This window comes from Bemisia tabaci, chromosome 1 (assembly GCF_918797505.1).
Source record: "Bemisia tabaci chromosome 1, PGI_BMITA_v3".
NCBI lineage: Eukaryota > Metazoa > Arthropoda > Insecta > Hemiptera > Aleyrodidae > Bemisia > Bemisia tabaci.
Window position 1 is genome coordinate 76,282,452 of NC_092793.1, and position 11,726 is coordinate 76,294,177.

An 11,726-nucleotide genomic window follows, 5' to 3' on the forward strand; every position below is an offset into this window, starting at 1 on the left:
TGACGGAAGATTTAAATGGCACGCTGGGTTTGTCGATTTCCTGTGAAATTTTTCCAGTCGTGAATGCATAGCTGAAGTGCGCTTCAGCTAGAATTGTATTTACAAATGGGTGGTTTTTCTACAAGGATGAAAAAACAACAAGTGGTACGGAATATAAAAAAATAATGTGAACTATGGAAAACGATAGTCCGGGTATCGGAACGTTGCTCATTTGAAAACGCCTTCAAACGCGGCGTGATACCTCACGCATTCCGGAGAGTTCAAATTGTTGTATCATTGCGCCTTAGAAATGCGACGGACGATTACAATTGAAATAGCCTTTATGCACGCTGGCCTTTTCAATTTCCGTTGACATTTTTGCAGTCATGAATGCGCTTAAGTGCGCTTCGATACTAAAATCGTGCGCTAAATTCTAATGCAGATTCTGGATAATGAGAATATAAAATGCAAGTTTTCGATGAATAAATGAGGTATCTCTGTTGTGTCGTGAGCAAGTATAGTATAATTTTAATACATTTCAAGACCAAGATCGTATTTATTAATGAAAAAACAATTATAGGAAAAACAATACAAACATTCAAGTATGAGTATAAACATAAATCATTCTTTTTAAATTAAAGAGTAAAAAAAAATTAAAATATCAGATTGGGACGAGATGTAACACATGAGTAAGTTTTGAGGTAAACATTTCCCGAAAAACAATTCGGGAAACACACCTGACCATTTCCATTTTTCATATTTGTTTAAATTTCCCTCAGGAATACAAAAATTTGATCTAGTAAAAAAATAGTAGTAATTTACGCTTGTTAATTAAGCGAGAATGTAAGGTATACAGCGACACAATGATTTAGTGTCATGGAAAAATGGAAAATGTTAAAAAGAAAAAAAATGAGGAATTTATTCAAAACTATTTGCACTCAATTGGTAATAGACTGTGCTGAATTTTGATCAGGGAAAACAAAACTCTATTCCATGAGCTTTGAAATTCAGAAATGATAAAAATATAAATTTGGAACGACGACAGTAGGTACACCTTGAATCATCTCTTCTCTTTGCCATGGTGCAGAAACTTGGCAAGTATTTACTTTAAGGTAGAACCCTACATAAAACTTAAAGATAATAACAATTAAAACTACCTAAAACTTTAAAAAAATTAAAAGAAACTCTTTGCACATCTAGAACAGAGGAGAACACCATTGGCGAGACTAAGGCTAAACTTTTGCAGAACTGCTAAACTTTAAAAAAAAAAGGTGATTTTTAGGTGAGAATGTGATAAAGGAACCTTTTTTCTTCTTAGCATCTCCATAAAAAATGTAAATATTGGCACAATAGGAGAAAAAACTCAATCATAAATCCGATCAATAGTGGTTAATAGAAGGAGCCCAAGCCTGAGAGGTTTCATTTGCCTGAATCGCTGTAAAGCTACTTAAAATAATCCGTTGATATACTACAAAAACTGCAAATTATACAGTTTGAATTTAGGAGGAATATTCTGTGAAAATTTGTGAAAATTACCAGACATTTTCGATGTAAAATTAGCTGATTCCAATTAACACAAAGGTGATTTGTCGGATGAAGTTTTGAGACAATGCGACACAATCAAGCCTTTCTGGTTTTGATCCCTTCAAATAGAGCGTATCACAGGTAAAAAAATTAATAGGCACTTATAAAAAAAATGGAAATATTTCCCCTTTAAACTATCTTAAGGTATATTATGAGATGAACTGAACGCAAGAACTTTTTTCCTCCTTTATCGAGTTAAAAGTTAATCGGTGGTCCTTAGGTATCATCTGTGTAGTTTTTTGACGTTGATCGCGTCCAAAAGATGTCACTTGATTCCTTTGTCCTTGCTACTCTCAAAATTTTCTTATCAATGCGATTAATGCGGCATAGACTTGCAAATACTTGGTCAAATCAATTACATAACTAGGAAAATATTGTACTTTATAGGTCCAACATCGAAACCCTTGGGTAAGGAGAGAGCAATTGCATCTTCCTAAAATAAATGCGACACTCTATTTGATGATACTCAATAAATTGACCGTTTCCAAGGCGCCCTCTAGCTCCGGGTTGTCCGTGAAAAACTTCAGAATTTTTTTTAAACCGTCTGGTTCGACGTCTAGATTGCACAAAGGCATTTTGTACTTTAAAAGCAATCTATACACGACCGGATGCAAAATTTCATTCTCTTCGTCGATAATATATATAGGGCGGCATAATAGTAAGTGTTCAACGATTTTATTTAAAGCCAATTCGTCAGCTCTAGCTAAAATTGCTACATGCTCCGCAACATCGGCCTCAATCCTACTACTTACGAACTCGGCAAATTGCCGCGGAAAATCCTCCATAAGTAGAGCTACACATTCATTCTTGCCGTGCGACAGATTTTCTTCTTGACTGATAACGCTTATCGCAGAGGGTTGGTCTATGACTGTCTTATAGAACTTGAAACATTCCTCCAAGAACTTGGGAATGTCATCGTCGATGATAGCACGATCAAAGTTAAAAGTCTCCGCACAGTTTTCTGGTCGAATAAGCTTAAAAAAACTGACTAGTCTATGGACCAGAATTCGATTACCCCAGACAACTTTATCGATTGGCCATATCCATTCATTTCCGAGGCTGTCAGCCTTAAACGTAGTGATAAACGTATTTTCTGCGTGTGAAGCCAGGAATTTCAACCCACCCAGCCCGATCCTGTTAAACTCGACGTTGAGTGAAATCAACTTTGTGCTTTTGAGACAGCGAGCAAGTGCTACCGCACCACGATTTGTGACGAGGTTTGCCGAAAGATCCAGGTCAATAATTTTAGTGTTCCCTAGACACTGAGTCAATATTTCCACTCCGTCGTCTTTTAAACTGGTGTCGGACAAATTTAAATGCGTGATGGCGCTAAGCACTAAGTTATCCTTCAAATACATGGCAGCATCCTCTAAAAAGTTGGAAGCCAAATTCAAATGCGTGATGGTTGAATTTGCGAGACTTCTAGAGAACTTTTTTACGCTCAAAGGTTCCATGCAATTTGAGCTAACTCCCACTGACGTCAGTTGTGAATTGCGCGTATTTTCCAGGAAGTGCGAAAAACAATCCCCTATATAACCGATGCGTTCTTCCCCGGGTTCAGCAGCTACATAGATCTTTATGCTTTTTAATTTGGAAGGCACTATACTGTTTCCCATAATTTCCAGGGCTTTGATTGGCAGCCTATTGCCTAAGAAATTGACCTCAGTCAAATTTGTGTCCTTTAATGTGCGTGAAAAAGCCTCAGCTGTCCGCGTCTGAAGGAGATTGAATGACAGGTCTAGTTTGGAAACTTTCGAGCCTTTTAAGCCATCCATCAGTTGTTCTCCTTGCTCATCTTGTAATTTACAAAACTTTAAGAGTAAAGTCTCTACTGAGGATTCTTTCAAATTTCCAGTAAAACAAGCCCAGTCGTCTCTCGAGAGATCACAACTAATACTGGCGAGGCTCAAAAATTTGATTGCGCCCGATTTTAAGCAGCTCTCAAGATGACTATATGATAGATGACTACCTGGCAGGTAATTTAAATTGATTTCTAAATGAGCAATTTTTGAGTGTTTTAATTCATTCAAAAACACGGTTGTGATCGACGTGTTTGAGTGTATTTTAAGGCTTTCGAGAGTTTCAGCCGCTAAAATTTCTAGTTTAGAGTCAAACAAATGCATATTATAGCCTCGAATTGGAGCACTCAGGCTAAGGCTTTTAATCGATCTGTTCAAAGAGTGGAAAAATGAGGGCCATTGCTCCTCAGAGATATTTTCGACATGTAAGTTTGTTATTAAATTCAAAGGTAATGCTTGAATGAGTTGAGGTATACTTGAGATACGATTGATACTCAACGTTTCAAGACAACATTTTGCCAGACTATCCTTAAGTTTTTCGACATCATTCGAGCTCATTTTGAATATTGCATTGGCATTGGCGTCGGCGTTACAGCCGTTGATGGAATGAAGGCGAGTGATGCGCGTGTCCTTTAAAATCGTCAGGAGCTGAATGAAGCAGTCTGCGGCCATGGAACATCCCTTGAGGTCAAGTTCCTGAAGTTCAGTTGTCTTGAGCAATTGCAAAGCTTTCGAGTGTAAACTATTTCCCCCTAGATTCAACTTAGTGACTGCCGAGGTGCCGACGATTTCCAGAACTTTTTCACATTGATCGCCGGTGAGATCTCGGTCACTCAGGTCTAAAAAAGTCACCTGAGTATCCTTTACGTACCTTTGAAGAGCGCTGAGCCAATCGGAAAACTCGGCCTTTTTGCGGGATTCCGGTTCATAATTTGATGATTTATCATCCTTCAAGTCTGACATACTGAGCGCAGGTCCTGAGAAAAGAAAGAAGTATACTTAGTTTAAATTTTTCTGGAAGGGGTACTCTTTTGACTGAGAGGTAAATAAAATGACAAAATACATAGGTAGCCCAGGGGTGCAGAAAATGCCCGATCACGCCCGGGCGCGTGAAAATAAAGAAAGTCCTCGATTTTGAGGAAAGACCAAAAAAATAAGGGTAGAAGGTAAAATTTTTGAGGGTTAAAAATACTGCACGTCTTCGTATCCCGTCCGCGGAGAAGATTCTGCACCCCTGGGTATTACGGAATAGTGCGGCGCGATTAAGAGAGAGGATGTTTAAAGTGCCTAATTTTCCTCTTAACCATGAGACATTCTTAACACCCCTTCCCCCTTCCGACGAAAAATTTCTGACTACGCCACTAAACGTGCCCAAGAAAATTAAACTTCTCGAGGGGAGTGGGTGGGTGGGAGGAGGGCTGACTGCACCTCCGGCGATCAGAATGATTCATAATGTCACTTCGCAATCTCTCACTGTTAACATGTTAAATAATCTCTATTTCATGTCATATCTAGCGATTTTAAGATGAAGTCCACTCTGAGCTAAAAAAAAAATTGATATCACAACAATAGTTTTATTTTTATGGATCATCAAACAATACATTAAAACACGCTCATTTATGATAACTAGTTAGGTACTTTTTAACAAAGATTGCCAACATTAAAATTGTGACGAACAACTTTTAACTAAAAGAAGACCGCGCGACCACTCCTGACGTTTCTTAAATTTCAAATTGGCTATGTCTCTCCCGCTACGGCTCTTGGCCAATGGGAGCTTGTTGAGGCAGCTAGTACCTGGTTTTGCCGGTAGGCACCGTTCGAATGAGCATGCATAGCTTCATTTGTAGCCGCTTGCACGCTGTCTGCATTACTCTGTCCTCACACAGAGAAACAAAACATAACCTAAATATGCTACAAACAAAGGTTCATCCAACATCCAACGTCAGACGAACCGTGAAGTAAGTGCCTGTGTACTTACCGTTAAAAAGTTAGCTGATCTTGAATCCTTAGCTGAGCCGTTCTGTCGTCACCGTAAGTAAACATCCATGAGAAATCTGATTAGTTCTCAAGTGGTGAGTAGAGGTTGTGTGATCTCACTGTGAAAGCGATGTGAACACGGATGAAATTATTCGACAGGCGACACACACGCAACGTCTGAGTATGATAATTGCAAAATGTTTAACGACATGTACATTTTTGTCAATTCGGTTGATTTGAAAATCTCAGAAATGTACGGTACGGTGACGCTCTCGTCCTAGCATCGAGCCCCTTAAGCAGTTAAGCGGCGGAGGGTGCACAAGGAGGGTGGACTTGTCTCCGGGGTGGGATGGACAGACAACAGAGTGAACAGTGCAGCCCTCTTGTAGTGGTATTCGTAAACTTATTGATGTGTTAGTTAGTTTCTTCATCATCAGAGTGAGCTAGCGTATCCGGTGAGCCCTCACTTAGTTAACCCGCCCAATTCAAATGGGCCACTTGCCAGGGAAATCATCGGAGCGGCACTAAACACGTTGCCTTATCCAAATATTTCATGGAGACCCCGTAGACAATCACAGAGATGTCCAAACTCAATACAGAAATTGGCGCTTATGGTTTACATTAAAACCGGGAAATTCAATTTTCCCGTTCTACTCGGCTCAAATCGGCCACTAAAAACAAACTAATCGTTTCGTAAATGATAGAGTTAAGTTCCCCAAAAGTTTACTTCTTCCGTAACTCACAATTCTTCTGGCATATTTAAAAACATTCAGTGCCTTGAGAAAATATATTCCATCGCACCACACACCGAAATTAATTTAATGCCCGGTTTAACTCAAGTAAATCGTATACTTTCGTCAGGCGAAGAGCATGAATACAAAAAACAACAAAAAAAAACAAAAAACAAAAAACACCTAAAAATACAAAAAATACCTATTTCTCATGCTCACCGCACCAAATAGGTATCAGAATACCTCAAATATAAACGACCCCCCAAAAATGCAATAGATGCAAAGAAAGAAAAAAAACATCTATTTACCCGAAATTCTAGCCACCTATCCAAATTGTTCAGCTACCTGGCGCATACAATATCGGAGGAATTGGATGTGGAGAAGTGCTGAATCACACTGTAACGTATCAGTCACGTCGGCGGTTTATTTTTTCACTCAAAAATGATCTCTATTCTTTTATATAGTATTTGTTTGCGGTTTGTGACTTTCCCCAGTAGTTTATCAGAATTTCTCCTACTTCGTTTTGAAACACGCAGTGGTAGGTAATTACACGCGTAAGCTTTTAGGTAAAACTATGCATCTTTGCAGTACAATTCAGCCACTCTATATCTGGTCACTTCAATTCCCTTGGACTGAAACTCGCTGATCGACGGTACAATCTTAACGGAGGCAAACATTTTCACTATATTGTCGTGAATTGACTAATTAAAGCATGTGAACCTCAAGACTACAACTAGGAATGTGATAAAACTCGCATTATAGGAAATAGCCCCCGCGTAAACACTATACGCATATAAGCAGCCCTCTGGATATGAGAGTAAAAGGATGTGAAACGCATGGTACCAGGTAGTGGTAACGCATGGTAATAGTTGTTACTTTCAAAGGATCTTCAGAGGCGGACCCAGCAATTTGGCATCGGGCCCGATTTCCTCCCAAGATTCCCTCCTGGAGGATCCGATTCCCTCCCGCTGATGACCTGTAATAAAATTAAGTGGCAACGCCGCATTCATCATTCAACTTACAATTTCCTGATTGGCGCGCTGTTTCCCGTTGGTGTTTCAGGAAAATTAGATTCACAAAATTAAGATGATTTGATGAAGAAAGTGGGTTAGGTTGATAGAAAGTTCCCACACACGCACTAGTGTTTTGCTCAAAATCTCGGTATCCGAAGGGTTCGTTTTTATGAAACTTTTACATTTATTCACTGTGCAACACCACCTTTTGTTCCCGTCTTTCTAAACTTTCTGAAAATAGAACTTTTGATTGTCAATAACAATTAAATCTTTATTACGTTCACTTTTGATTTTTTCGAAACCCGGCGATGCCATGGTCAGACCCGCCACATCCCATCTAGGGCACTGGTACCAGTTTTCAGGTCCGGGCCCCAAGCACGGAGGGGGGGGGGGGGGGGTCCGAGGGGCATCCGCCGAGAAATTTTAGAATTTATACGGCTAATCGGACGCATTTTGAAGCTTCCATAAAGAATTTTTCCATCAATTTCTGCGGAATAATTATGTTTTTTTTCTACTTTCAGCACAAAATACTTGCGAATTGTTGCCTTCAAAACATCTAAAAAATTTCAATTTTTTTGGGGGGATATGATACTATTTTCAGTTCTAAGAGGGCCAGGCCCCCCCGGACACTCCCTTCGTTTGTCTATGGCACGGGAGTTGAGCCATGAGCCATTGAAGTCGAGGATGCCCTGACTGGAGACTCTTAGCATCTGCCGACGGAAGAAAATGAAACGCAATTACTAAAAATATCCCTCTGTACTGAAAATCTTGAAAATAGATAGAAATTTTCCAAGAAGTATACTTCTTTGACAATTTAAGAAGAATTCTACAGTGCCCCAGCGTGTGTCTAAAAATCTATTGACCTTCTGCGAAATTTTTAGGGTAAATTTTTCACTATTTCTTACGAAACAAGGGTTGCATGTGAATTCGTCGTGGTTTTTCACGGGTAACACGGGCCCTCGTACCAGGGACCCAGAGTCCCTTCCTTGTGGCGGGCCTGCCCTCATGCACACTGGGCTTGTCGATTTCCTATGACATTTTTGCAGTAGTGAATGCATAGCTGAAGTGCGCTCCAGATAGAATTGTATATAGCAAATGGGTAATTTTTACAGGAGGATTATGAATAAACTAGTGGTTAGAAATGAAAACATAATACCATGAACTATGCAAAACGATTATTCAGAAATCGGAACTTGGCTGTTTTGAAAACGCCTTCAAATGCGACGTGATACCTCACACATTCCGGAGAGTTCAGATAGTTGTATCATTGCGCCTTAGAAATGCGACGGAAGATTACAATTGAAATAGCCATTCATGCACGCTGGCCTTTTCGATTTCCGTTAACATTTTTGCAGTCATGAATGCGCTTAAGTGCGCTTCAGCTAGAATTGTATTTAGCAAATGGGTGGTTTTTCTACGAGGAATATAATTAAACAAGTGGTTAGAAATGGAAACAAAACAATATGAACGACGCAAAACGACTATTCCGATAAAGGAACTTGGCTGTTTTGAAAACGCCTTCAAATGCGGCGTGATACCTCACGCATTCCGGAGAGTTCAAATAGTTGTATCATTGCGCCGTAAGAATGTGACGGAAGTTTTAAATGGAGATAGCCTCCATGCACGCTGGGCTTGTCAATTTCCTCTGAAATTTTTCCAGCGGTGAATGCATAGCTGAAGAGCTAGAATTGTATTTACAAATGGGTGGTTTTTCTACGATGATTAAAAATAAGCAAGTGACACGGAATATAACAAAAGAATATGAACTATGAAAAAACGATAATCCGGGTATCGAAACTTGGTTGGTTTGAAAACGCCTTCAAATGCGGCGTGATACCTCACACCTTCCGGAGAGTTCAAATAGTTGTATCATTGCGCCGTAAGAATGTGACGGAAGTTTTAAATGGAGATAGCCTCCATGCACGCTGGGCTTGTCAATTTCCTCTGAAATTTTTCCAGCGGTGAATGCATAGCTGAAGAGCTAGAATTGTATTTACAAATGGGTGGTTTTTCTACGATGATTAAAAATAAGCAAGTGACACGGAATATAACAAAAGAATATGAACTATGAAAAACGATAATCCGGGTATCGAAACTTGGTTGGTTTGAAAACGCCTTCAAATGCGGCGTGATACCTCACACCTTCCGGAGAGTTCAAATAGTTGTATCATTGCGCCGTAAGAATGCGACGGAAGATTTCAATGGAGAAAGCCTCCATGCACGCTGGGCTTGTCGATTTCCTCTGAAATTTTTGCAATTGAAAATGCATAGCTGAAATGCGCTCCAGCTAGCATTGTATTTACTCATGGGTTTTTTTTCTACGAGGATTAAAAATAAACAAGTGGCACGAAATATAACAAAAGAATATGAACCATGCAAAACGACTATTCCGATAACGGAACTTGACTGTTTTGAAAACGCCTTAAAATGCGGCGTGATACCTCACGCATTCCGGAGAGTTCAAATAGTTGTATCATTGCGCCGTAAGAATGTGACGGAATACTTAAATGGAAATAGCCTCCATGCACGCTGGGCTTGTCGATTTCCTCTGAAATTTTTGCAATTGAAAATGCATAGCTGAAGTGCGCTCCAGCTAGCATTGTATTAAGAAATGGGTTTTTTTTTCTACGAGGATTAAAAATAAACAAGTGGCACGAAATATAACAAAAGAATATGAACCATGCAAAACGACTATTCCGATAACGGAACTTGCCTGTTTTGAAAACGCCTTCAAATGCGGCGTGATACCTCACACATTCTGGAGAGTTCAAATAGTTGTATCATTGCGCCTTAGAAATGCGCCGGAAGATTACATATTAAAAAGCCTTCATGCACGCTGGCCTTTTCGATTTCCGTTATCATTTTTGGGTGGTTCAGCGGGTGGTTATAATGGACAAATGAAGTGAGTAATAGACTAATCAACGGCAATTCACGAGGGATCGTGTAGTCAGTTCATCATTTTCTCCCTTGGTCTACAACAATCACCCACTTCAACCAATGGGATCGCTCAATTTTCTCTATGTCTTCTTTGACTATCGCTTTGTCTATCGATTTCAATAATCAGCCCGCCGACCTACGAAGTTACTCATTTATATTACCAATGCAACTTGTCCAGGTAGCTTTGTTACTCGCTTAGATTCACGCATGCCCACCTATGCATGTGGTAGAATTAGTGTCATTATGTACATCTCTGGTGACTTAAACGCCGGGGGTAAGAAAGTAAGCGACAATTTCAAAATTGCAATGATCACTTCAGACTAAAATTGAAGACTTTAAGCCAAAAAATGTGTGACGATTTTTGGACATTATTAAGAATTTACAGCTCATAGTGACGTTTCATTAAAATATTTCATAGAGAATGAAATATGTTTACGTTTTGACAGTCATTCAAAAGTTCAATTGTTTTCCGAGTTTTTTTATGACGATTCCTTTTTAAGACAGGTACCTACCAGTTTTTGATAATTTTGAGGGTGCCAAGATAGCAATCTGAGCCACTTCCGCCATCTTTGAGTTTTTTCAAAAATTTTTTCAAATTTTTTTCAAATTCAAAACTTACGGAAAATTCAACCTAAAAGTGACAAACATCCACTGCCACCATGTCTCACAAAAATGAACCAAACAGGATCCGAGATAGCATTTCAGGCCGCATCCAGTATATTGGATTTTTAAATTATGAAAATTTTTAATTCGGAATTCAAGGCTTCCGTCGAAAAATGCCACCTTGTACCGAGTTTCAAGAAACGTCCTGGAGTGTATTGATGGCGGCAACCGTGATCTTCTGGCATCAAGTCGAGGCGAAACTCTTGAAGGCGCTCTGAGCAACTATATCACCTCGGAAGTATTGCACAGTATCAGACGAAATTGAAGGCGCACTAACGTAGGCAACTTGACTGGTAGTGTTTATCGTTCGATATGCGACTCTTGTTCGATCAATTTTTTTGAAACTCAGAACCACGTGGTATTTTTTGACGGATAACCTGAATTTTAACTAAAATTTTCATAATTCAAAAATTCAAGATAGTGAATGTGGTCTAAGATGCTATCTCGGCACCTGTTCGATTCATTTTTGTGAGATTTGGGCAATGGATGCTTTTCACGTAGAGGTCGAATTTTCATTCAAAATTTTAAAATTCAAAAGTCGGAGATGGCGGATGTGGCCGAGAATGCTATCTTGGTGCCTTCGAAATTATCCGACTTTGAAATAGAGGTATCTATCCTTTTTAAGTTCAGTTTCAAATCGATGTACTCTCAGCTAACTTAAACCTCGATATCGGCTCGCTCTTCAACCGTTATGAAATGAATCTGTTTGTTTTGTTTGTATTTTTTTTTTTTTTTTTTAAATTATTCATGTATTTATTTTTATTTCATTTCCAACAAGAGTCGCATATCGCACAATCCATAGGACTCTACGGATGCCAGTGAATTTACATACGTTAGTGCGCCTTCAATTCCGTCTGATACTGTGCAATACTTCCGAGGTGGTATAGTTGCTCAGAGCGCCTTCAAGAGTATCGACTTGACTTGATGGCGGAAGATCACGATTGCCGCTGATATTACACTCTAACGCGTGCGCAGTTACACATTTTCTCATTACCGACGGCGAGATAAAAAACATCTTTACCTCGATTTGCGACGTTGCAACT

General features: G+C 39.4%; 1 protein-coding gene across 1 annotated transcript; it reads right to left on the bottom strand.

Moving 5' to 3' along the window:
• Positions 1 to 479: 479 nt before the first annotated feature.
• LOC109036385 (uncharacterized) lies at positions 480 to 6,205 on the bottom strand. The gene is made up of 2 exons (XM_019050574.2): positions 5,341 to 6,205; positions 480 to 4,339 (listed from the first exon to the last, which is right to left on the bottom strand). Exon 2 carries the CDS (start codon positions 4,323 to 4,325, stop codon positions 2,016 to 2,018), a length of 2,310 nt encoding a protein of 769 aa, XP_018906119.2. The 5' UTR covers positions 4,326 to 4,339; positions 5,341 to 6,205; the 3' UTR covers positions 480 to 2,015.
• Positions 6,206 to 11,726: the final 5,521 nt, after the last annotated feature.

What these genes read in the sequence shown, in the direction of transcription:
- LOC109036385 (XM_019050574.2), bottom strand. Translation starts at nt 4,325, where the DNA reads ATGTCAGACTTGAAGGATGATAAATCATCAAATTATGAACCGGAATCC.